The 27,874-nt window shown below is 40.9% G+C and overlaps 1 protein-coding gene across 10 annotated transcripts in view; it reads right to left on the bottom strand.

The window, feature by feature from the left end:
- Window positions 1-27,874, bottom strand: part of Robo1 (roundabout guidance receptor 1) — a 740,168-nt gene that overhangs the window by 51,538 nt on the left and 660,756 nt on the right. For 6 of the 10 annotated variants that reach the window (XM_029544260.1, XM_029544265.1, XM_029544261.1 and 3 more), the window contains 10 exons: window positions 23,956-24,161; window positions 22,514-22,595; window positions 22,200-22,368; window positions 21,927-22,093; window positions 16,516-16,637; window positions 15,508-15,739; window positions 14,321-14,442; window positions 10,048-10,219; window positions 4,092-4,289; window positions 71-97 (listed from right to left, as the gene is read on the bottom strand). In XM_029544260.1, the coding sequence (XP_029400120.1) occupies window positions 71-97; window positions 4,092-4,289; window positions 10,048-10,219; window positions 14,321-14,442; window positions 15,508-15,739; window positions 16,516-16,637; window positions 21,927-22,093; window positions 22,200-22,368; window positions 22,514-22,595; window positions 23,956-24,161 (1,497 nt within the window). The remainder of the gene's footprint in view (window positions 1-70; window positions 98-4,091; window positions 4,290-10,047; window positions 10,220-14,320; window positions 14,443-15,507; window positions 15,740-16,515; window positions 16,638-21,926; window positions 22,094-22,199; window positions 22,369-22,513; window positions 22,596-23,955; window positions 24,162-27,874) is intronic. The other 4 variants (XM_029544262.1, XM_029544266.1, XM_021209553.2 and 1 more) reach the window with 1 other exon arrangement.

Below are 27,874 nucleotides of genomic sequence, written 5' to 3'. Positions count from 1 at the left end.
AGCCACACAGCAGCACACCACACATGCCAAACTAACAAATAGAAGGAAGAGGTTAAGTGCATATAGATACCTGTTGGCGTGAAGGTAAAGGACGGGACTGAAAAATCAAAACAAAATATAAACTAGTTATTAAGCTGACGAGAGAAGGGGAACATATCACATTAGTATAAATCAAGCAGACAGCTGAACATAAAACAAATGTAAATAACCAAGCCGGTAGGTCTGACACACTGATATATGAACAGCACCAATCTGAAGCCTTAAAAAAAAAAAAAAAATGAAACTTGTCTCTACAGGTACCATTCTGAAGTGTCTGACATTCTCGCACTCTCAGGAGGGGGGACTGTCTGGGTTAGCCCATGGATGACCTTGCATTTAGTAACCTAGAGTCTGCCCACAGCTTTTCGTACAAACAGGGATCCTCTGCTATTAATCATTCCTAAACACTGGGTGATGGATTCTTAAACAAGCATTATCGGGGTTGTGCTGGGGCCTTATCTGGACATCTAAAAGTAAATGCTTATTAAGTGGAATAATAGCGGCGGGAGGCAAAGTGTTCCTTACTGGAAGGGAGGGAGGGAGGGAGGGGAGGGAAAGGAGAAAGAGAGACAGAGAGAGACATACAGAGAGAGTGACAGAGAGACGGAGAGAGAAAGACACAGAGACACACAGAGAGACAGAGAGAAAGACACATACACACAGAGAGAGAGAGAGAGAGAGACAGAGACAGAGACAGAGACAGAGAGACAAACACACACAGAGACAGAGAGACAGATAGAATATGAATATCATAAAAACCAAACGGCTTTATTGTCGTGGTACCCAGCACCGTAGAGACACATGAACATGTTTGCTTGCTTTTGTTATTGTCATAAAATTTGTGAATGGATCGGAAAAGTTGTGGAGCTAAAACTCCATTTTTTTTTTTTTAACCCATACTCTGAATGTAGAAGCTTTTTCCAGGAGCAGAGAGAACTTTTTTTTTATATAACGACATCCTAGAAGCTGAACAAAAGAACAATAACACCCCTCTGAGAACCTTCACTCCCTCTGCAGTTATAAATCTTCATCTAATCAATAATGCCTGAAATTGAACTGCAGACCTCAAAAGTAGCTGTCTGGCCTTCCCCTCTCCTCCCCTCCTCCGTCCCCTCTCCTCGCTGGGTGTGGGCCAGCAACACGGGGCCATTTCCATGTCATTTTATAGAGGGAGGAGAGACTGAATGATTTTCCAGTCTCTTCCCTTCCATTTAAAGGTAATGCAGCCCTAATAAAGGAAGCAGGAACACTCCATGCCACCCTCTCAGATTAACGCTTGCCTTCAACAAATCTTTAGGGCAAAGAAAACTGGAGAGCTGATTATTTATCACGTAGCAAAAACAATGAAGTATATCTTTTTCATGCATACTGCAATAGGAAATTGCTGGTAGGATCAGAGCTTTAGTGGGGATAGGCTGGGGGCATCCTTGCTTCTTTCTAAGTCCATACTTTGCTTCTTTCCATATCCTCCATACTCGGATGAACAGCAACAGAGCCCTCAGCGCACACTCAGCTTATCCATGGGCCTGAGCATGTAGCCCAGCAGGACCACCTTAAGAATTCAATTGAGTTTTTTCCCCCCTCAGATCTTTAAAAGTTAATATAATTTAGTAAGAAGTTAATATAATTTAGTAACGTTAAAACAACGTAACAAGCACCTTTCATAGTAAAAGTCCTCGTAAAACACACAAAGAAGAGGTGCATTTGAAACTCAATTTGTTCAAGTAAGCATGGAGTGCCTGAACATTCATTTGTGATTACAAGGGCAGAGGGAAATAGAAGACAGGTCCTTCTGCTCACCATAATTTGTGGAGATAAAGGACCAATACTAAATGGAACTGTTACCCACTGAAACCTAACCTCATCCTCAAACCCTCTAAGAACACATCTAACACTCCATATGCTCACTGATGTTGAAGTTCAGAGTGGAGGGACGTACGCAGGTACTCAGGATTCCTGAAGTGAGACCACACCAACAATCCTCATGGGCAGCCAATGTCACACTCAGGCTGGACATTGTATAGGCAAACACACGCTTTGCGCCGATCTCTTTAAAAATATGCCTTATCCTCTCTTATTAAAATCTCTGGCATTATTTTGGGGGGAGGGGCATAGGCCATTTAAGATAACACAACATACTTTTTAAAAAGTATGCATAGAGAAAGAATGACAAAGGAAAAAAAGAATTGCCAAAGCTAAGACAGCAGAATCAAGGGCTCATTAAATTACATTTGTCATTATGTTTCACAATTGCGGCCTCAACAGTGGCTCACTGAAGAGACAATGGTATTAGTTGGATGGATCTGTGGGGGGGGGGGGGAGGGAAGGGGACATAGGTGTTTTACTGGCATGCTCAAAGGACATTAGTGAAGGAAAAGAATGCTCTCAGGGTGAGGAGAGTTTTGTGTCTCTAGCTCTCAAGACAACAGCGGGGGGTTAACCTGCTACAATTACATAGCGAAGACACTTCACTGTAATAGGAAATGCTAGAGTTCAGGAACTGTATGCTCACCCAGTCAAGGTGTTGATGGAGGTCCTTTGAACAGAAAATACAAGGAACTCCGAGTTTAAGTGTTGCTCATGCTTCCTAACTTAAATCAGATTTCAAAGACAGACTCCAAGGGCACCCTCCTCCTTCCCCAGTCGCCCGCCCCCACGAGCTCCTTCTCCCCATGGATCTGGAGTCAAAGGGTTCATATGATCAACATGTGGCTGTTATTGTTGCACATACACAATGTGCCACACTGTCTTCGAGGTGGCCCTAAGCCCTTTGTTGTTTCACAGGCAGGGACACTGACAGAACGCACATCTGGAAAACAAAAAGTCCTAGTGACAACCCCCTAGGGACATTTACTTATGGAGAGGGGGCTGCTGCAGAGCCGCCCAGGGATTCCTTTGCACAGGACTGAGGACAATCTGGCTCAAGTCTTTTGTCAGGCTCGCCTGTGAGCCAGAGCACAGTTTAGATTGCTGACTCAGAGCCCTCTCTAACTGTGCTGAGAGGCATTTGAACTCCACTTTGCACGGATAGGACTGACTTAGACACACAATTACTCAGTGACAGCATTTTGCCAGGACATGTAGAAAGTGTTTGCCTAGGAAACACGTATGCAATTAGAAAGGAGGCAATGGTCGATCAGGGGACATCCTTATTATTAGCAGGCTTCACAAAAATCTGCCTTGCGGAGATATAAGTCTCTTATATCACGGTGACGACATATGGCCCCAATAACTAAAGTGAATCATGTTACCATTCAAATCATGATAGTTTTTGAGAACCAAAAAAAAAAAAAAAAAAAGCATTATGATCAATAAGGATAGACAAGGAGGGGTTATCCACTAGACACTGACTGGTAGCTGTCCTATTACAGCCCAGAGTTAATGAATTCATGGGAGTGGAGAGGCAGCAAGAACCAATTCGGAAAATAAAAACTGAACATCATCAGTCTCCAAGAGCTGAGGGTCTGCTGCAAAAGAGTCTATGAGCCTCTCAGCCTATGTAGTTCATCCTCAAAGTTTTGTATTATAGCAAGCAAACAGTGCATTCTAAACCCGTGTAGACATTTTAACAAGAATCATTAGTTAAATGTATATAAATATTCAACTCTACGTTAAATCTATGAATGATAAACAAACCTCTTCAATTTCCTACCTCAAGCACCCCGGACAGCCATCATACTTAAGGGTAGTTGTTATACATAAATAAATGGAAGCAAATTGCTTGTCCAAAAGAACCAAACTAAAGCAAAATAAAACCCTAATTAATAAAAACTAATCCTGAATTTAAAGCCCGGATTTCTAATTCCTATGACAGGTGACTTTAAATTTCCTGCAAGAATGTAAGATAAAAATATCTGCCTGAAAGAGTTAGGCAAAGTCTAGACCTTGAACAAAGGTAGGCAGTGGGTTCAGAGAGGCGGACAAATTCTGTTTGCTGTCCTGCAGTAACAGCACTTCTGAGACCATTCATTTACTAACACCATTTAATGAAGGCTGTGTGGCATAAAGAGCATGTTATCCATCTAAGATAAAAGGTTTTATGGCCGGCACACCTTTCCGGATACCCGCGTACGTGCTGGTGAGCCCGTTTCTCTTCTTGCGGTGTCTGTAAAGCCAGATGCTGAAGACCATGAGGATAATCCAACAGGCTGCCCCGATGCCCGCAATGAACGCCGGTTGCCTCACCACATCGGAGATCTGCTGGGCAAGGCTGACTTGGTCCTCGGGAGACACGGGGTTTCCGTGAGAATCTGAAAGGTCATCTCCTAATTAATAAGCGTCAAAAAAAACCCCTCAACACGACAATACTACCTGTGTATACAGTAGAAATGACACTTGTTTTATCTTCTTAACTATTTATACCATCATTCATGGTTTGCCTCAGCCACCGCAGGGGAGTTTGTGAGATTTTTTTTCAAGAAAAAAAATTATATTTTCCCTTCAGTTTTAATTCAAAACAAGTAAGTTATACTTCTAGACACATAAAGACAAAGGCATACTGTCTTTTTATTATAGAAAACTCTGTGTGGGTGTTTAGATTGGGTTTCAGAGGACAAAACTGGATACCAATGTAGTCCCTAAAATATGGAGAAATTTAATGTGTTCCTATTCAACCAACAAGGGGTGTTGAGTGAGTAAATATAGAAAAAAAAAATCTTTTCTCATACTTCTATAGAAACTCACAAATATTTACTCCAAAAATTGTAAAAATGGGTCAGGCATAGTGACACAGAGCTTTACTCTCAGTTCACACTATAGACAGAGGTAGGTGGGTTTCTGTGAGACAGACCAGCCCAGCCAGTTACATAGTGAGACTCTGTCTTAAGAAATGCCGGGCGTGGTGGCCCCGAGTTCGAGGCCAGCCTGGTCTACAAAGTGAGTTCCACGACAGCCAGGGCTGTACAGAGAAACCCCGTCTCGAAAAACCATAAATAAATAAATAAAAATAAAAATAAAATAAAAATAAAAGAAATGATATGTGCAGCAGAGACTGGAGTGGTGGAGGCTAGAAGTGAAATTTTACTTTTTCTGGAAGTAGATATTGAAAAAAAAAAAGAAGCACACTCGTTCACTTCCCGCAACAGGATCCCTAACTGTCTTAGTAACATATTATTTGAACCGATATTCAGAAGGAATTATAAGACTGGAGGCCACTAAAACTCTGTCAAAAATTAGCATCGCTAGAACTGTGAATAATCTTTCTCTTAAAATAGTAATGATGGTCAGCATTAGATATAAGAAAAGAATATTAAATATGTAAAAGGATCATCCAGTTATGAATAGCCCAAAAGATTCATAGTTTCTGTTAAGACAGTTTGATTCAAAAATTAAAAATTGATAAAATATATGGGTCATAAAATTTACTTATCTCACATTTGTGGTAAGCCTATGGTAGTGTCTCTGAAGCCTGCGGTTCTTGGTTCAGGTCCCACTGAGCGTCCGTGAGACACTTGCAAGAAACTGAGGCTGTTGTTCTACCCTCAAGGAGGCCTAGTTTGTTGGTCCTGACTGAGGCCCAACTTGACCCAGCCTGATGAGCCTACTCCCCACTAGTGGCCGTGTTTTTTGTTTTTTGTTTTTGTTTTTTTTTTCCTGAGACAGGGTTTCTCTGTATAGCCCTGGCTGTCCTGGAACTCACTTTGTAGACCAGGCTGGCCTCGAACTCAGAAATCCACCTGCCTCTGCCTCCCAAGTGCTGTGGCCATGGTTTTAATGCTCTTCCCCCACATTAGCCATTTTATTATGGTTGGTGCACTCTCCTTATTATTAAATCATTGGGCAGAGAGAAAAATCCTGAACTATGTAGTTATATGTTGGTTTGGACCTATTTTCCTCTTTTCATGGATTAATCTTGTTATTTGATACATACAGCATATTGTGGTGATCCTTCCCACTCCATCATCGTTAGCATCTCCTTTCTCAGATTCGCATCTTTCGGTTTTGCTTTGTGACCCATTGAACTTAACCATTCAGCTTTTCTAAGAATGTGGGTGTGGTATCTATGTACACACATTTGTGTGCAAACGTAAATGTGTGTGTGCAAGTGGGTGTGGATGTCTATGCATGCATACACATACGGAGGCCAGAATTCAGCATCGCACGTTTTCTTCAACTGCTTCCACCTTTGTTTTTGAGAGAGGGTCCTTCGCTGAATACAGAGCTCATTATCCCAGCGAGTCTGTCTGTCTGTCTGTCAGTGAGTGACCGGCACTGCTCTTCCCTACCCCTCCAGTGCTGGGATTTGGGAAGTGAACCACCATTCGCGGGTACCAGTTATTTACATGGGTTCTAGGAATTCCAGTTTGGAGCCTCACATTGGCACTGCAAGCACTCCCAGTCTTTAGGATGGTCAATCCAGATGTGCATCTCAAACTCTTGTGTCCTTATGACCAGCTGTGTATGAGACATAGCGGTTCAACCTATGTCCCCGAGTATACTTGCCCTGTATGGACTGTGCACATGTATGGTAGCGACAGCCTCTCAGAGAGCAACACTATAGAGTCCATCCCTGATTCCTCCCCGATCAATTAAAGGCCCTGCCGGAAACCTCCGAGTACTAACAAAGACGCCACCCTACAAGCCCTCCTCTCTCTCTTCACACCTTCAGAATAAATGAGTTTCTCCTACTGCCCACTGACACATGTCTGTCCCTACTTCCTTGCAGACCTGTATACAACAAACTGCTTCTGATATATCACATGTTTGGTCCCACTGCCTCCTTCATGTCTCCCTGGAGACACACATGCCCCACCCTCATTCATCCTGGTCAAACGTGTCCCAGAGAGGGGCTATGTAGGCAGGCTGCATAAAAACTTCAAGGTATATGACAGACTAAGGGTATATGATGTCTCTGTGACAGGGACATCAGGGCATGGGCTAGATGCTTAGGCATATAAATGCCCACAACCAGATGGGTGGAGCCCTGCAAGGAGGGCTGGTTTATAGTCACTCCATAGAAAGAGGACTCAATCCCAAAGCAGAGACTTACAGAATTTCTGCTAATACAATCTGCTTTGCAAATAGCGGAATTTAACAGTTCTGAAGCATATTCCACCTCCCCTCCAGAAAAATAATTGACACAACCAGTTCTACATACACCACATTTCTTAACTTGAATATTGCTTTTGGTTTATTAAATGATACTGCCCCTTCACAAGAGAATAGATAGGAAAAATAAGTAGCTTTCAGTGTGGACTGAGGCTGCCTTAGGAATACAGTACTTCTCTCTGTGTGAAATGTCTAAATTCCTCTTCATGCTATGTGTGTTTGTATGTGTGTGTGTGCATGTGTGCAAATTTTCATGTGTGTGTGTGTATGTACGTGCGCGCCTGTGTGCATTTGTGCATGTGTTCATGTGTGTGCATGTGTTCATGTGTTCATTTGTGTGTGTACATGTGCTCATGTGTTCATTTGTGTGTGTGCATGTACATGAGTTCATGTGTGTACATGTGTTCATTTGTGAGTATGTGTGTGTGCATGTGTTCATATATGTGTGCACCTGTGAGCATTTATGCCTATGTTTATGTGTGTATGTGTATGTACATGTGTGTCCTGTGTGTGCATGTGTTTGTGTGTTCCTGTGTCTGTGTGTGTGTATGTGTACATGTGTGCTACATGCACCTTTTCCTTGAACAAAACTCCTAATTTCATTCTACAAAAGGCCAAAGCTGAAAAACTCCATCTTCACAAGCAGACACCTGCTTTCAACTGCTTGTTGACTGAAAGTTTCATTTCATGTCCCAGACCCTTTTATCTCTGGTTGGCCTAAGAGCATTTGAACTTCTCAACGTTCACCAGGCAGACCTATTCTTTTCGTTCTTAATTCATCCTTTGTATCTACGAGGTTTATAGATTTCATGGCTGTTTGTGCAAGGTTAAATTGGGTAGCTTTAGATGTTATAGAAGCGGGCATGGGAGGTTCCAAAGCAAGTCACCAGACTGGCTTAACAGAAGAAAGTGTAGTGTGACTAATGAATTAAAATGGCCGCTCGGTATCTCAGGCTTTCTCTCATTGCAGCTGAGACTATCTGCAAATATGGGAAACTGGAACCTATCTATAATCCCAAGAAAACTAATTTGATTCTTAAATATAGTTTGATATAAATTTTAATAAAATTACCCTTTTGCCAGTACATCTTCTAAAATGATAGGAAGAAAGGGCAGTGTGCTATAAAATTCAACAATGCCAGGGGGATCATGGCAACGTAACTTACAATGTTTAAAAATAGATACTGCCATTGCCCAAGTGGATAAATATGTGTGGATCAACTTATATTTGTTCCGGCACGTGTTATAATATGGTAACAGATGCATTAGGCAATATTTTGTTCAGTTCCATTTACTCTGCTTGAAATAAATCGAGAAGCTATTTTTTTTTGTCCAAAAGGCTATGCAATAATTAGTTTCAAAGTTGCTATGCGGAAGAGATAAGTTAAAAATGATTACATTCTCATCCACGGCAGCAACTGAGTCAGCACATTTTAAATGGGAATTTCCTAATTCCCATTCCCATCTCCACTAGGTGGAAGGCGGCTCACCCAGTGGCCTGCTTCTGTGGTGGCCCCCATTTTGTATGTGTAATCACACGGGTGAGAATAATATGCACCTTTCTAACCGTGAAGCACGTAAGTTCTACCATAGAGGTAGATACCGGAGATGTTCGGGGATAATCCTGGAAACTTCATTGTACAGACTCAGTCTTATCAGCCTGTGACCCACAGTGTCTGGGACTTTTAGTGCTTATATGGAACTGAGTCTTCACCAACAGCCCCAAGTTTCTGAAACTTTACTGTGCTATGTCACAGAACAGTCACTGTTCATCTTATAGGAGCTAGCCTTGTCTTCTCAATGGGATGCGAATGATATTCCAGGTTGAGTGTTTCTTAATTTTATTTTGACTTAATTCTAACATGACAATCTTAGAAATGTTAATACATTAAAATGGTGTGTATTTGTGAAGTATGTAGACTTGTATTATCTGATTTTTTGTTCACAACCTAACTTGTGACATAAAGTATTACATACTTAATTTCTGATTATTAATATATAAAGTTGACTGCTTATTTATTACCCTTACATATATGTCACTGTTTAAAGATAAAACTATTTTCTCTTGTCTTTTAGAAATAGTAGTATTTGTCATCCTACACTTTACTACTAATCACCTGTAAATTTGCATATTCTGCATATAAACTATATTCTGTAGTGAATGGCAGCCACGAAGGCTTCTGTGCCACAGCTTCTTTCTCATTAACCTAATTCTCCTTAGGATGACATTGTGTTTAACCTTCTCAGTTATTAGTATATACATATTTCAAATTAAGATCCTGATTTACCTCTTGTAATAAAGACCAGTTATCATTTTAACTTGAGCTCAAATGTAAATAGAGATTTCACATTGCTATAAATTCCCAATACCTGACTTAAGTGCTACAAGGAAGGGCTTTGTTTCCTTCCCAAGAAATTCTAAAACGTACCGGTAGAAATCCTGTGTCTCTCTTTTTCATAGAGGTTTCCTCGATGCTCAATTACTAGCATTTGTTAATCAGATCAACATTCCAAAAGACAGAGTTAGGATGACAGTAAATAGTGACAGCAGGGTCTTTGAAGTAGCAATAATGTACACCTTAATATTATAGTTGTGAGACATCTATAGTCATTCACCATACACTATCAACCCACACCTTGGTCAATGATGAACCGTATACAGAACAACGTTCCCACAGGACTGCGCTGTCTAGTGATGTCACTGCACTCCTCAAAGCCCACACAATGACAAAATTCACCTAACAATATATTTCTCAGAATGGATTACCCTTGGGAAGTGATTCGTGACTATATATCCCTATAGTTATCTGTGTTTTAAATAAAGATAGCCCCACTGCACACATCACACTGCGGCTTCTACCGGACCCACAGCAATAACTGGGCAATTCAAAAATCAAAGCATGCAAAACTAAAACAGTAGAGCAGACCAAGTGAGAAAATGACAGATCACGTGACTCTTACCTAACTGGATGAACTGAGGCTCACTCTTCACCCCGGGACCAGCCCCAGTGCTCGCAGCCACCTCCACACTGTACCGGATCCCAGGAACCAGAGATGGGATGACCACCGAGAAGGTCGAGCCATCGACTGTCTTGTTTATGTGATATTTAGTTTCATTACCGAGACACCACACCTATGAAGAATTAAAAAGCCAAGCTGATAATGTAGCCAAGTTATTTGTAAAGCTCAACATAAATCAAAGTTGAGTTTCAGGCTTACACAGAATTCGGATCTGTAGAGAATTCAGTGTAGGAAACTTTAGAAGTTATTTGCCTTGACCTAATTCTGAGATTATTTTAGTCACGTTGAATATCAGCAGTAGCTCTTACGATCCCTCATGTTTTTAAAGGTACTTTTTTTTTTTATTGGTTATTTTATTTATTTACATTTCAAATATTATCCCCCGTCCTAGTTTCCCCTCCTGTATCCTATCCCCCACCCCCTGCTTCCATGAGGGTGCTTCACCACCACATTAGATATAATCCTTCAAGAATTTATCACATAGGGCCTGGAAGAAGTGTTGCAAGAGTTAAGAAGGCTTACGACATAATTTTAGGAATCATGAGAACCAGAGTCTTTTGGATCCAAACACCCATATAATTTAGCCCATAAACATCTGTAAAACCAGTTCCAAGGGATTTGATGTCCTTTTTCTGGACACAGTGTGCACCTGCACACATATCAATCAATGCATAAAACAAGTAGATTATTTAAAAAAAATATTTTCTCATATAAATTGGTCAACTTGCTAGAACAAGGTTGCTTCTGTTGCCGGCCCTCATCAGCCCAGTACATTTGGGTTTCTGTTTATTTTTTTTAACCTCGAGGTATTTTCATGAAGAAATTAAAAGTGATTCTGCAGAAAGAATAATATATTCACAAAGCACAATAATATATCTGCCACCACTTAAGAATTAGACGACAAGCGCAACCCCATGTGACTAGGTGTCACAAAACAAAGGCACATAGACAGCACGGAGCCTGAAACTCCAGGACACAACTAATCCGAAGCGTCAGTAACAGATCACATGAGCATCAAAACCAAGAGATAGTGTCTGACAAGGCACAAGACCTCATAAATAATCTAAAATACGCCATATACATATGGTTGATACTGAAAATATCATAGTACCCAGGGTAAGGGTCACCCCTAGGGTTTATCTAGAGTATGGTATGGTGAACTATGATCAATAAGCAATATTAGCAATCCGAGCTTCCATCTAAATTAAAATAACAATTTCTGCTTCACAACAAATAAGGGATTAAAAAGATTATCACTTGGTGTTAGAAATGCCTTGTGATAAAAAGGTAACTGTGTAGTTCTGAACGTGAATAGTGATATATACGAAACTATCTGCTTAGGAAATTGGAAGTTTGGACTACCACGCTAAGCCTCGCTTTAAGTTTCATGAAAAGATTAATCATAGAGTGATAATTCTGAATCACCTGGATATGGGGGGTGATGACATTTTTATTGTTCCTACAAAGAAATCATATCTAGAATAGTGAATAACCCTAGGAAATGCCCTCCTCTCTAGCATTGGCTAGGCTGAGCTGTTACCTAAACTATACTGAGAACCCACTCACAGGCAGTCTGAAAGGCCAGAGTCCTCCATCCCTTGCCCAATAACATTCACCGTTTCTCTTTGAAAGTTCTATTACTGCAATACGGTTTCAGTGTACAATGCCCACAAATGGTGAGACATTCTATCCGGACCTGACCATTGGAAATGGACTCCTTTGTGAATTTTTTCCCACCAATTACATTACACAGCTGAACCGAAGCCACAAACTGATTTTGTACCAGTCAATCAGGTTCTGAAAGGCATTTTATTATTTTAAATTGACCATGAAGTTAAGTGAAATCCATCCTTTCAGATTTCTCGAGGAGAGAAATGAGTTCTGACTCTTGGGGGAAAATGTCTACGTTACACAATTTTGCTTGGGAGGCGAGACAGCATCACATTTTAGACTCTTTTACAAACTCTTCTACAACAGTCTGTTTCCCAGGGCTGAAACACAGTGTCCTATAACACATGGGTACTGAAACAACCTTAGAGCTCATAAGAAAGTGTTTAAAAGGATGGCCATTTTTATCTTTCAATGACCCAGTTACAATAAAAATTCTACTTGAAATGCTTTAAGACAACTGCAATGTATTTACAGTGATCTTTAAAATTACTTCGCTTGCTTCTTGTGGTGTGTGTGTGTGTGTGTGTGTGTGTGTGTAGGCTTGAGTTTGACATCTGTGACTTTTTTGTCACTTGCTAACTTACTTTGTGATACTGTGTTTCTTACTGAACCTGGAGCTTGACACCCTTGGTTCAGCAAGCCGGGGGGGCTTCTCTAGTGGTGGGCTTACAGGCATGGGACACTATTCCCTTTTTCCAGTGGCTTCTGGGGGATCAAACTCAGGTCTTTCTTTCATGTAGTAAGCACTTTACTGACGGAGCCATCTCTCCAGATCCATTAAACCCTTTATGTGTGTGTCTGATCCCTTGTCCCTACCCCTTCCCAAGAGCGAGCATTACAGGTATCACCAGTTCAGCTTTATGAAGTTGTTTTTCAAAAAATTTATGTTTCAAGCCAGCAAGATGGAGGGGAAAAAATTGGAGTCTTGGAGATAGTCCACTGACTTGTCCTCACTCACCATGATGCACACACGCGCGTGCGTGCATGCGCGCACACACACACACACACACACCACACACACACCACACACACCACACACACACACACACACACACACACACACAGAATAACTAACTAAATATATATAAATGTATCACAAAATTATCTTTCTTATTTCAGCTTTACCTTGCTATCTATCACATCACCCAAGTATTTACCAAAATGCGCCAACAATGGTCCCGCTCAGACTACTCAGGCCCCTCTGATGTTAGCCCAGTGTACACAATGGTTGACATACACTGGAGACAGCAAACGTGTCCACCGTCCTAAGCACAGGTGCATATCCAGATGTGTCTACCTTAGGGACAGATATGAACCGATGCCACAAAGCTAGCTAATAAGCAGAAAATTATGCAGGTATCATAGGAATGATAAGTAATAATAGTGACAGTAAGCAATATTAACTAATATACATAATTATATATAAATTAAATTAATATATGAATTTAATTATATTAATTAAAATTATAGCTAAAATATATTTATATATGAAATATATATAAAAAACCTGAGTTTGATTCCCCCAGAAGAATATATATATATATATATATATATATATATATATATACACACACACACACAAATAAATAAAACTATGAATTAGAGTTAAAGTTTGTTTTCAGGAATGTTTAAAAGCACACCTTTATTTTCAATTGCAATTAAACCTGTCACCTACTAGTAGTTCATCACTTCACAAAAGTACAAATTTCATCACTGTGCTATAACAGATTAATTTTTAGGCTAAGTTTACACTCTTTTAGTAAATCTGAAGTTCTTAATTTTTTTATTTGCTTAGGATGAGTCCTAACAAAAACTATCCATATTAATACTTCACAGGAAAAATTATCCAGACTCACTAGATAAAAATCACTTGAAAATGTCTCCCATATCTTAAACATATACAACCAACAAAATTTATAGATAAATCTCTGAGATTTGAAATTTTGTTTCAAATCTAAAAATTCATCATGGAAGAAAGAATTCCACATAAAGAAAAACAAACAACCTCACCTAATTGCTAGGTTCTACATTTTACAGATGTCAAAGGAGAAAGAAAACCTTTCTTTCTCTCTTTCTCTCACCCTCCCTCCATCCCTCCTTTCCTCCCTCTTTTTTTCTCTTCCTTCCTTCCTTCCTTCCTTCCTTCCTTCCTTCCTTCCTTCCTTCCTTCCTTCCTTCCTTCCTTTCTTCGATGTTAAACAGCATATGTCTATGTTTAGAGCCAGTTCCTTAGAGTAACTCAACTCTGAGTGATATATTTATGACACGTTTTGGGGAGAAAAAAAATCATGAATATTTAAAATCTCTCTTTCTAAGTGATTATACCAACATATATTAACGGAGCACTTATGTTATTTTTTCCAAATAGCTTTTCTAATATATACATACAATCACTCCAAAATCAGTATGAATAGAATTTAGGGGCTAAATTCGGCAGTTTGACCAGCAGATGGCGACAAAGTCCCATAGACAATGTATCTGGTCTCCTATCTGTGAGAGGTGAGGGCTTCCTGTCCATGACTTTACTGAATTTATTTATTACCTTATATTCTTGGACCATTCCATTTTGTGTGTCTTCAGGAGGCGGTTGCCAAGTGACCAGAATTGCAGTCCCATTTCCATCATTCTTGGATACAGTTACACTTCGGGGAGGGGCACTTGGTGCTATTAAATTGTCATAAAAAGTAGACTGTAAGAGTGTATAATATAGAAAGCACACAGTCTTTAAAACCACACAGTACATATAACAGATGCTGCATGTTTTAAATATGGGTATCACCCAATGCTAAAGGGTTCCAAAACTACAAGTATTTTGCAAGTCACATTAAGTCACTCAGACTGTGAATCTCTCATGACCAATTCCAATCACAACACACAGCAGTTCAGCACAGGGCAGCGGGGTGATCTGCCAGCAAATGTGCTGCCCCAGCAAGCTGGACCACATGAGCTATGTCCCTGGATCCTAAGATGGAAGGAAAATAATATTCTCTCTGTGTCTATTCCTACACACATGCACACATATGCACACCAGTAATATATATATATATTTTTTAAAATTAAAAACACCCCTAAGAAAACATCTGTTCTGTTCAGCCTGTATCTTGTACTTTCTCCTTAAACTGTACAAAGCCAAGGGAAAAGAATGGTAATCTTTTTACATCTAATTATAGCTTATCATGTATAGAGTAAGTTACAGTTAAGAGAGAATTCTATTTTCGTTTTGCTTGCTGGTTTGTTTGAAAGTGTTCCATGGCATGAAACTATACCTACGTGAATACTGTCTTTTAGTTTTCGGTTATAGGGGGGAAACGCTGGGTTGCCAAAAACTAAGGGATTTCCTAGTATGAGGCATTAGGAGAAAATGCACACTCTGGAAAGTCCAGGCAAACCCAGATATTACTCACATTATCTACACACCATTAACATAAGCTTCAGTGAATAGAAAAAGCAAGCAAATCTGGAACAACTCTACCGCTGAATATGAATTTTAGTAATACTGTTAACATCTGCACACACGTGGTGCAATCCACTACTGAAGAAAGTCACACTTAACAGAGCCTTTTGTTCTTATACTTGGTGTAAGTAAACAAATTCCCATAGCAAAACATTTTAATATTATACAGGTTAGTGATGACTGTCACCATTAACATCCAAACAACTTCCATTGAATTTAAAAGCCCAGGAAACATCTTTCATGTGTGCAGGGAGTCCCCACTTCATCGTACTTGCCTTCTTCTAAGGTTTTGGCAAATTTGATTTCACTGTCTGCTCCTTGAAACTCATTAAAAAATGGGCGGGCCTTAATCTCGTAGTTGACGCCTTTTCTGAGATCGGGGATCACCACGCTGTTTTTGGTTGGGGTCCTCACTTCAAAAACTAACCACTCAGATTCACCATGGCTGGCTCCAGATGGCCGGTAGAGAATTTTATAGCCTTGAATATATTGAGATTGCTGGTCCACCTATTAAAATGATGAATTAAAATGGAGTTAGTCCCACTGTTGGACTGTCTCACTGCAAAGGAATAGAGAGAAATACAGTACGACAAATATCATAGAACCCCACGGGACTCCTCTGGTGCAGATTTCTAGTGCATAGCTCTAAGGTGCCGTTAACGTCTGTGGTGTCATCATTCTGTGTTGTCATACTAGGAGGCACAGAAACATGAGACTTCATTATAGCAGGCACATTATCTAAGTGACATGGGCATCTTACAGAAGGTGGTCTCCTTCCATTTTGGTTTTGAAAAGCTACAACCATTAAGTTGGGAATGGGTGGGATGGTGGGAGTGTATCTGGGAAGTGTTAGCAGAAGGGGTAAGGGGTGAATGTGACCAAAGTACACTGTACATATATATAAAATTCTCAAAGAATTAATAAAAATAGATGTAAAAACTCTACTTAACACGACTTAGAAGTATTTCTATGTTTTTAAAAAGGTATGTGTGTCAATGTACATGTCACATGTTATTGTATTCAAACACTTTGTGACTATATATGTATGTATATATATGTGTATAAATATATATATATATATATATATATATATAAATACGTATGGCTTCTTTATCTTGTTTAGTAATGGATCACAGCTACTAGAATAAGCAAGGTTTGCATAATAAAATTAACATTGGTGTGGAAGTGATGAACAGCTTTGTAAATTCCTTATGCATGATAACCTCATAATAAGAGAGATCCCCTGATTATTAAGAATGATTACAAACGTTAGCCCAACTCACCGTCCAGTGCACTTCGACTGAGGAGGAAGAAAGGATGGTCGGGTTGTGGAGATGCAACACGACATTCCCCAGTTCTCTCTGGACCTGCTTGTGGTCCACCCCTTGGCTGGTTGGCGGGACATCTGTAACAATTCAAAGAACACACAACTCAAGTCTGGCCCCATTTGCTGCTACCGCATGGAGAGCAACTCCCAGAAGAGAAGAATGAGTGGAACCATGAAGGCAGCCTGAATACAACTAAGAAAATATGCACACCTTTGTATGTGTGCATGTGCGCATGTGCACTCAGGTGCATGTGTGCACAGGGGTGTGTGCGTGCACGTGTGCGTTTATCTGCAGGGCCCGGGAAGGGCATCAGATGCTCTGCTTTATCACTCTCTGCCTTATTCCCTTGACATGGCATCTCAGCCTGGAGCTAGGCTGACAGTCTGAAAACTCATCAGCGGTCCTCATGTCTCTGACCATTCCCCATAACCACAGGCTATGTGGTCACGGTGGGCCTTTTTATGTGGACACTGGGACTCAAATGTACAGCCTTATGCTTCCAGGGCGAGGGCTCTTAGCTATCTCTCCATCCATAACGGCTTAACCTTTTCATCAGGATCAGATGAAGAGAAACAGAAGGGGGGAGGGGAGAGGCAGAACACGCAGGAAACCCGTGAAAGTTGAGAAGGGCAAGAGGCAAAGATAACAGTGGCAAACAGTAATTTTTAAGAGAGCCTCATACCATGTAATGATCATTACACTGCTGAGCCTTAGGGCACGGGGCTGACTCTGAGTTTGATTCAGCCCTCTGCCTGGATCCTAACTATTCAAGGAAGAAAGGGGCAGCGAATTGCAGCTGAGCCCACGGGGGAATGTAAAGCTTGCAGACAGCCAGGGGAAACTGAGCGTGGAAGGCAGCTGAGCCGCACATCTCCTAGGAGAGACCTGGGTCTTTTCCCAACTATCTTGCCAGCGGATGGCACGGAAACGCTGCACAGGGAAAGCCACTGAAGCTATGGCAAAGGTCTGATGCTGCAAGTCGGGTTAGGTTCCAGACAAGCACACTTACCGCCATTTTCATTGACAACGGTTTAGCTTACAATATTGTATGTGAGGTTTAATAATGTGTTTGCAGTCTCATAAATACTTAAAATGTTTCAGAGGAGATGAGCAACACAGTAAGAAGTGAACAGCCACTAGGGTCCTTTATGTTGTACTATTGCGGGGGGTGGGGGTGGAACTGTTTTTCTGAATTTATTTCACTCTACTCAGCAAAAACTGCCTATTGCGAAAGAGGCCTTCTGATGTACAGATGTGTTTCTCTTTCAAATAGTAAAAGAAAATGCAGTGTAAAGAACAAAAAACCATTAAGATTTGAAAGGGACTACGGAACGAATTAATAGACTATTATATTTTGACATATGCAGTTTAGATGTGTTGCAACCTAAACACCACCACCAACAAAACCAACCAACCAATCAAACAAACAAACCAAAAAACCCAAAACCAATACCAATACCAAACCAAAATGAAAAAAAAAAAAAAAAGCGAAAGTTTGCTAAATGATAAAATACCCCTGTCCCAGGATAGGAAGGAAGAAAAACCATGAATATTTAAAAAATGAGATTTGTGAGCCGGGCATGGTGGCACATGCCTTTAATCCCAGCACTCGGGAGGCAGAGGAAGGTGGATTTCTGAGTTCAAGGCCAGCCTGGTCTACAGAGTGAGTTCCAGGACAGCCAGGACTACACAGAGAAACCCTGTCTCGAAAAACCAAAAAAAAAAAAAAAAAAAAAAAAAAGAGAGATTTGTGGAGGCCAGAAAACCAAGATGAACAGAAGAAAGGATAGAAGGCTCAACCACTATTAAACATTTGTGCCACCTGACTGTCTGCATGCCCCACCTAAAAATTAAGTTTATAAGTAAGGAAGATGGCGGGGCGTGGTGGCGCACACCTTTAATCCCAGCACTTGGAGGGCAGAGACAGGTGGATCTCTGTGAATCCTGGGCTAGCCTGGTCTTCATACTGAGGGAGGACAGGATAGCCAAAGCTACACAGTGAGTCCCTTTTTGGGAACAAGCAAAACAAAACAGAACAAACCCCAAAATAAATAAATGAACAAGATGATAAAAATAATGACGCTAGGATAACGCCTGACCCCGCCCTTCTCCCATTTCCCTATACCGGCATCCCAATGTTGTCTTAGACCGTGCAGACAAAGCTAGGGAGAAAATATTCAGCCATTCTAGGCCATCTCAAACGCATCTCTGTTCTCTCCATGGCTCTTCTGCCTGAAGCCACCACCTCCAAGGAGAGAGGGAAGCAGATGGAACAGGAAAATAGAAACAAAAATCGCGAGCAGTATGGGTGCGCCTTCCCCTAGGGCAACCACAGCTCACGTGACTTGGGGAAGCTAGATAGCACCCTCCCATCAGCCCAACCCAGGGCCTTCTGCACACGAGGCAAGAACTGAGTCGAGGCAAGAACTTTACTGCGTGTCTGAGTTCTTCCACGGATGCCAAGGACTGGGCTCAGGCCCTCATGCTTGAGTGGCACAGTCCTACAGCTTTCTCCTCAGGCCCATACTGGTATTCCCGATGAATCCTATGTAATATTCTATACGTGTTCTTTTCCATTAAATGTTAAGGCTCAAGAATTGTTTAAGGATAGGGCCTACGGAGTCAGAATGGCATTGCATGCCGACAAAACCCATACGACCCCTGTCTGACAGCCACACAGCTGATAGTCCTCGCAGAACCAAATGTTGCCAGGTTCATTGTCACGTAAGATGGCAAGAAAGGGATCTCATAGTCTTTATGTGGTTTTTGGTTTTGGCTTAGGCATATCAAGATTCTTGAATTTCTTTTATTAGGATTGATTTTTCAGTCATTCATTCACCACATGTTGTCACTGGTCTCCTCTTAGCAGACTAAGGCGTCAGGGCTGGGGTTAGAGCTCTTGGGTGAGGTACAATCTTGTGACTATGAGAGCCTGGGTTCGATTCACAGTACAGTTCCAGCCAAAATAAAACAGAATTTTGAGAGTCAACCTGCAAATGTGGTGTTCACATCCAGGGCATTACATATTTCATTATCTGACCGGTTCAAAATACAAGGGGAGAGATGACTTGATTCTGACATATTTCTGATAATTCCAGTAAGGGTGAACTTTGTTGAGTTGGCAAGCAGACCATTCAGTGAACACAGACAGATCTCAAGAGTTGGTTTCAACCGGAGCCTGCACACTTCACTGAACCCCGACGAACACCCCCTCCTTAAGCCAGTCCACTTATCCCAGCCTTTTATAGCGATTTTTTCAGACCATTATTCAAGTACCAGATTTTTTAATTTGCTCTATTAATTTTAATCTTGTTAGTGCTGGCTCATCATTCCGAGCTGTCAGGATATATTTAATTGATCCTCTCATTTGGCTTCACTTGCTACTTTTTGTAGTGTTATGATAGCTGAATTTTCTATGAGCCTTCTTGATTCTTAGTTTAGACGCTGAAAGAAGCACGTTTGCTATGACTTAGGAAAAGTCATAATAATATTAATAATTATTAAAAACTAGTAACAATCCTTGTCAACTCTTGGGGAGGGAATTTAGTTAGCTCCATTTAATACTCAAGGAGATAGGACATTTAGGACTGATCAACTTGCTGAGCACCACCTGGGCTAGACTGAGGCGATCACAGAAAAATGTCCTTTATTCCAAAACAGTATGTATATTTCTCTAGATAGTCTCCTGGTTGACATAGATTCATTTTCTTATACTGTTTTACTAACTATGCATCTGCAGGAGGCTATTTTAGCCCAAATAAAAGGAGAAATGATCTTCATAACACATACGAACAACATTATCATTTGCAAATGAGGATGCCCCCAAACCATTCTCATGATGAAAGACTAGCCTTAAGTTGGTCAACAACACTGGCATTTAGATTCTACTGGAGAGACATAGGGTAGGTAGACAGAAACTTCTACTTGGGGAGGGAAGTTTGAGGGAAATTTAAATTCAGTTAGAAGTGGCTGTAGTTTCTACATTCTTTACAAATGTATATCTGATATGGCAAACCTCACACTGCCTCAAGGCAGGCTCCAAGTCTATTAAAGCTCCTGAGCAGGTGACTCACCCTAGCAAATATGGCATCTGGGTGTGTTGAATTCAATACACAAGGAGCAGACATGGGCGTGTTCCGCGGCTCTGCTTTACTTTCTCGGTGATTTCAAAAGCTAAGTGTCCTCCCCAAACGACTATTGAGATGGACTCTAGGAGCTTATGAAACACTACTGAAACACTACTGTCGTCTGCTCTCCCATACAAAGAAGAAAATTGTGTGAGTCTTTCAGGCTATTTGTGTGTAACTTGTTTCTCTCATTGTAACTACTCCATGCTTTTTACTTTGGAAATGTTAACTCGGAGTTAATGCTCTTGTGTGTAGGGAGACAATTTTACATTTCTAACCATCTTTAGAGTCACTATTGCTAAGATAAAAGCAAGTGTATTTTAATTATAATGATATTAGGTTTAAAGAAAAGTTAAAAATGGATTCCAATAAGTATAAGTTTTCCTTCAAGGAGTATATAAAAATAGTATTTTTCCTTCAAGAAGAATATTAAAATAATAGAAAGATTAAGAGGGTAGACAGGAAATATAATTTATCAAAAGACGAAAATAATTTCAATCGACAAAAGATGCAAAGGAACATATTTTGAAAAGGACGTCCCAGTGAGTAACATTTCCGATTTCCATGTGGTAGTGGGCTTTCAATAGTTCTGGCTTTGATCTCTCATTTCCACCTAGCTTTCATCAAAATATATGTTATTTTCCATTTAAAAGGTTCATATCATGCCCCACACAATAAAAATGAGAGACTAAAACAACCAAAGGCCCAAAGTAATTCTGCCATGGCTTCCAGGATGTTGATTACAGAGACACCAAGACACAGTTTAAAATGGTCTCTTACCTCTGGGTGATTTTCCCATGACATGAGTTAACTCGGGTAGGAATTCTGAAAAATTATCTTGGAGGCTTGGTGAACTGAATTTTGGCCTGAACAAATTTACTCAGTTTTCAATACAATTGTGGTCGGATTAAGATACTTGGCTTAAAATTCACAAAATTGAAAAAGACTATACAAACAGAATCACATCACGGGATATTTTCAGTGGATTTGAAATCCTAAGAGGAGCAATTCAGTGTGTTATCAATCTTGATATTCTCAATTCAGAAAAATCACAGTTTGTGTTTTGCAGTAAAAAAATAAATAAATAAAGTTTGCAAATGTGCTACCTTGGCATGTAATACACACATCACACACACATACATTAACACACACACACACACACACACACACACACCACCACTATCATGATAACATCTACGGACAAGTAGGTGTTTCAGTCTTCAGTCAGTTATCACTTACCCTGTGTTTTCACTGGATCTGATATTTGGCTTGGATCACTAATCCCATAAGCATTCGCTGCCCTCACCAGGAAAAGGTAAATGGCGTTAGGTTTGAGGCCTTTGATGGCAAATGTTTCTGTTTTCACATTTTCTGCCGCCGTCTGCCAGCTGCTCCCAGATGCATGGCTAAGGAGAGATAACATTTGTTAGAGCAAGAACACTGGATGCAAAAAAAAAAAAAAAAAAAAAGTGGGGAGCTTGCAAGTACCCCTCTGTGACCCTCTCACCCTACCTGAAGGCTTCTATAATGTAAGATGTTGGGGTTGCTCCTGAGTTCAAGTTTGGCTGCCACGATAAAGTGACTGTGTTTTTGCTGACATCTGTAACTTCGGGCTTTGAAGGGGCACTGGGGATTAAGTTGGGGTCGGTGGGTCTCGGAGGTTGAACGGGAACTCCAAATTCTAACAAGAGTGGAAGGAGGAAAACCAGTTATACATACAAAAACTGGCACAGGAACTCGGGCAACACATTAACTTGCCTTCCTGGGGACCAGGACACTGGCTTTGTTTGTCAAAGAAAGCATTAAGAGGAAATGGATGAATTTACCCTGGACTTCGATGTAAGCGCTCCACGTGGCCTCACCACTCGGGGTCGATGCGGTGCAGGTGTACCGACCCGTGTCACCCAGCTGCGAAAGCACACAGAAAAGAAATAATTCGAACCATCAAGGCCTTTCTGGGCTGGAAAAACAATGACAGGTTTTCCAATAGCCCACGAATACAGATCACAACATTGAAATCTTTGAAGAAATGTCCCTGTAATTGAATGTATTTTTTTTCCTTAAAATATAAAGGAACATATTGCATGAAGATAGAAATAAAAGAGCCTTTATACGGTTATCTTGGGTAAAATAGATAGATAGATCTTTAACAGACTAAGTTTAGCATCAAAGATTAGGACAAACCATTTAAATGGTATCTTCTTAAACTGTCCACTCTATGCCCCTCCCCCCTTATTATAAAACTTAAGTCAGTGTCAGACTTGAAACCAAAACCCTTGAGGGAACAAGCACCCTCCCTTCTGAAGACTGAAGCCAACAGTAAACTCTGGCTCAACCTAAAACTGGGAGCAGCATGCGAAAGCCACATCCTTCTGATTAATGTAACAACTCTCCATCTTCAGATAACATTGTCATCTGGCTCTGCGGAGAACAAGAACAAGGTTGCCACCAAGAGGAACAACACCGCACCTCCCATGGCACACAAAACCAATGGTGATGTTGATTCACAACTCCCAAGAAGCCACCCACGATACTGATGCAGGCAATGGAAATGACTGCACATCGCTGCCCAGGACTCTTGTTTCCTGTGCCTCCAAAGCTTGTCTGAACAAGACCGCAAAAGCAAATCCAAGTTAAGACAATGTAAAAGAGTTCCGAAGGAACAGATAGGAGATGACCCTAGATGGTAAATCCCTACATTTGTTTCCACCCATCTGTGGGCTTTTATCACATAGCATTCTGATGTGAAATGTGCACTGAGTTAGTGTGTGGCTTTATAAGCGTTTTCTATGTGTATGACATTCTGTAATTGCAAAATGCTGGGCCAAATAGCTACAATACTAGAAAATTTACCTTGCTGGTTTCTTACAAAATGCCTGCATATTCTCTCTCTCTCTCTCTCTCTCTCTCTCTCTCTCTCTCTCTCTCTCTCTCTCATACACGCACGCACACACACACACACACACACACACACAGAGAGAGAGAGAGAGAATATTCCCTCTCTCAGGTCCCCAATACTTTCCTCCATATGTTTTCCAAAGCCTTTTCTTGCTTCTTCGTAGGACCTTAAATTACTTACCATAATCTAAGTTATGAGTCAAATCACCTCAAGCAGGCTCAGCGGCATGTCTGAACAAACCATGCATCCCATGAAAATGTATCAGTATTTGTATTTAGTATTTCATCTAGGGGACGGTATGTCAATGCTAGTTGCTGCCTATGAAAATCAAGTGGGACCAAGGAGGAAGCCCACGTCTTTGCAAGTTACCTTAGCATAGCGGATCTGCAGCACGCCACTCTCCAACTGTTTGATCCGAGAATCTTGGGTCGAAACAAGGACCCCATCCTTCCTCCACAGAATTGTGGGCGCTGGACTGCCTGTGGCCACACAGCTGAGGATTAAAGTGCCATCCACTGCTACAGTCTGATTCACAGGACCTTGCCGAATGACTGGGGGAGGCCGGTCTGCAATCACTGCCAAAAGAAACAACAGGAAATAGATTTCTGCAACTGGAAGCAATTTTCTAATCATCTGAGCAACAGCCATTGCTGTAGGCTTTTGAAATTAAAAAAAACAAAAAACAAAAAAAACAAAAAACCAAACAACTAAAGATAATTAAACAAGTAATTAAAGTAGAGATATGCATTATTCAGAATGCATTTACATGATGCACTGATTAGGAATATTAAAATGAGATACAATGTATGCCTTTCAAATGACCAACTAGGTCTGCTGCATTATCTAGGGACTGATCTAAGTGTTCAAAAATTGAATGAAGGCTGTGGCTGGTGAAGAAGGCTCATAATGGGGAGAGCAGAATACTGTAAACAAGAAGAAGCACAAGACGCGGAAACGTTTAACACATTTATCTCACAGAAATGTACAAGACAGACTTTAATGAATGAACCAAGGTCAACCTGATATCACACTTGTTTTTGTCTCTAACAACCATGCTGTCACCTCGAAAGGAAGTTAACATGCAGAATGTTTGACGATTTTGAATTTTAAAAGGGGCGTTGGAGTTTCATTTATAAACAAATAGTATTGAACTTGCTATCTTTTTTATCTCAGAATGGTCTATCTGCTCCCTCCCTCTCTCCCTCCTTCCCCCTTCCTTCATTTCTTCCCTTTCTTCCTCTTCTTTCTTCTTTTGGGAAGGTGTGTGTGTGTGTGTGTGCGCGTGTGTTTGAGATATTCATATTTTTGTGCATATGTATCCATCCACATGTGTGTGGGGTGTGTGTGAGAGCACACATGTGGGTGAGCGTGCATGCATGCCCATGCATGTGAGTGCAGAGTCCAGAGGTTGATGTTGGGTGCCGTAATAGTGCTCTCTACTTAAGCACAGATTTTCGGTTTGCCCAGTCCAGACAGCCGGCTTTCCAGGAAATCCCCTCCAATCTCCTGACTGCTTGGATTACTGCTGACTGCACAACACCTCATCCACTCAGCTTTAACACAGGTTGTAGCCACACAAACTTCATCCTCCACACTTGTGAGTCAAGCCCTTTATCCACTGAGCAATGTCTAGGACACTGGAATGATTTTTTTTCTACTGAAATATATATACAGGTTAAAAATCAGCATCATCACCCTATAATGGTTTCAGAGTCACTGGAAAGTTAATATCATATTCCTGGTGGCTAATCCAGAGAGATACGTGCGGTTGACATTCAAGCTTGGCACACATGCTTAGAATAAACACACATGGCAAATGCATTCAGTCAATACTGTGTGTTTTCTTTTAATTGAAAATATACTCTTTCCCATACCATATATTTAGCTTACAATATACCCTTCTCCTCTAGATCCACCCCACCTCCCCATCCATACATCTCCATACCTTCTTTCTTCTTTGATTTATAAAACAGGCAAATAAAAAGATAAGCCACGATAGGGCAAAATAAATGTTAGAGTAAAAGAAAAAGCACAAAGAAACATATGTGTACACAGAGACAGCACTCATAAAACCCTAGGTCTGTCTATCTATCTATCTATCTATCTATCTATCTATCTATCTATCTATCTATCCACCCACCCATCCATCCACCCACCCATCAATCCACTCATCCATCCATCCATCCATCCATTCATCCATCCATCCATATATCTATCCACCCACCCACTCATCCATCCACCCACCCATCCATCCATCCATCCATCCATCCATCCATTCATCCATCCATCCATCCATCCATCCATCCATCCATCCATCCATCCGTCTATCCACTTTTCAAGACAGGGTTTCTCTGTGTTGCCCTGGCTGTCTTGGCACTCACTATGTTGACCAGGCTGGCCTCAAACCTGGAGATCCATCTGTCTTTGCCTCCCAAGTGCTGGGATTAAAGGCACCACCACATAGCAAGGCTGTTTTTAATACTAACTTAAACCTATTGAAAAAGGACTAAAGGAGAAAAATTTTATTATAATTGAATAAAATTATTGTACAATATAAAACACCTGAAAACTGTTAGGTCTTAAAGTCACTATTTCAGTGAGACTCTAACACACGTGTAGAGGAAGAAGCACAAAATTAGAAAACCATTCCCCTCTCCTGATTGAGACAGCTTAGCATGCTTAGCATGCTTAGATTTCTTTAAAATGAATTCAAGTTGTTTGTTTAATTTCAGGAAATTGTTTTCAATTATTAAGCTTTAAAATTCTGGATCTCGGAGTTTAAGAAAGAAAAAAAAGATGCAAATATCTGAGAGAGAATTCTAACAAGTAGCCTGACTGAAGGAGTCTGGCTGCCAGAGGATGCTAAATTTTGGATGCATTAATTTGCGAATCTGGATGTGTCATGTTCAAAGTTTTATGCACCAAAGATTTTCACAAGCTGGAGTCACACTTCAATTTGTTCCTCGTTTATCATGCAATAATTATTAGTTTTATGCATTCCCATAAAAAGAAAGCAATTAAGTGAGATCAGCGGCTATGCGCTTGCACCCCACGCTTCCAGCTCCCTTCCTTGCCATCTTTACTGGTGTGAAGTTTGCCAGTAGAGCGAGGAAATGAGAAGGCTGAATATATAAGCTTGGCAGAAGTGTTTTAGATACCACACTGAAGGGAAAAGGAAGCCAACAATTCCTTTACTTGGGCTTTTAAACATCCTCTCTGTATTATATGTGGAGGGAGGCTTGCTAAAATCGAATTACAGATCCTTCCTGGTAAATCCACTGGGCATTTATAAGACCACCTCTGTTCCACTGATTATCAGTATGAATACATATTTCCAGACATTTATTGAATTAGCAACAGAGGGCTTCACTCCAATTGATTATCATTATGTCTAGCGCTAACATGGCTGACATTTGGTACTATTGCTATATTTAGAAGCCATCAAATGTCAGGGGTCTATTATAACTTAGGTCTGATTGCCCAGAGTTGCTTTATAAGGTATCAGGAATACCTCCCCAATTCTACCCTGACCCAGTTTACTGATGGGTTCTCTTGCTGTCAGTTATGTCTGCACCATTTCTACTGTGGAGGTAACAAAAACAAAGCAATAAAAAGACACTTTCATCATCTGCCATGTGTCTTGTGGTTAGTTTCTTAATCCCCAGTTTTCTGTGTCGTTTGCTTGTGTATATGTGTGGTATGTGCCATTGTGTCCATGCATGAGCATGAACATGCATGGAGAGACCAAAGATTGAGTCTGGTCTCCTCTCTCATTGTTCTCCATGTTATTGAATGGGTCACAGTGTCTTGGTTCCTCAGGAGCATCCCAATACAGGCTAGGCTAGGTACCCAACCTCCCCCGGGATCCTATGTCACTGCCTCCTGAGTGCTGGGACCGCAGGGATGCTTTATACACTGAGCCGTCTCTCCCAACTTCTCCACATTTTTAAATCTATAAAATGAGGGCACCATTCTTGTTGGAACCAGCTCAGGAGCACTCAGTGGATACTGAGATGAAAGAGTAGTCACGAATGTGCTTAGGGAACTGCCAAAGGCCATTCTCCTGTCCTATACAAAAGCTAATATGTCAATCAGAGCTGGAAATATAAGATGTCATTAAAGCACTTTCATACTTCTAGGCCCAGAAAACAAATCCACAGCGTGTTCATCAATGGGTATAAAATACTAATGAAGCCGGGCCTGGTGGCGCAGGCCTTTAATCCCAGCACTCGGGAGGCAGAGGCAGGCGGATTTCTGAGTTCGAGGCCAGCCTGGTCTACCAAGTGAG

Source organism: Mus pahari, chromosome 12 (assembly GCF_900095145.1).
Source record: "Mus pahari chromosome 12, PAHARI_EIJ_v1.1, whole genome shotgun sequence".
Classification (NCBI taxonomy): Eukaryota; Metazoa; Chordata; class Mammalia; order Rodentia; family Muridae; genus Mus; species Mus pahari.
This window is presented reverse-complemented; position numbering and strand designations above follow the sequence as displayed.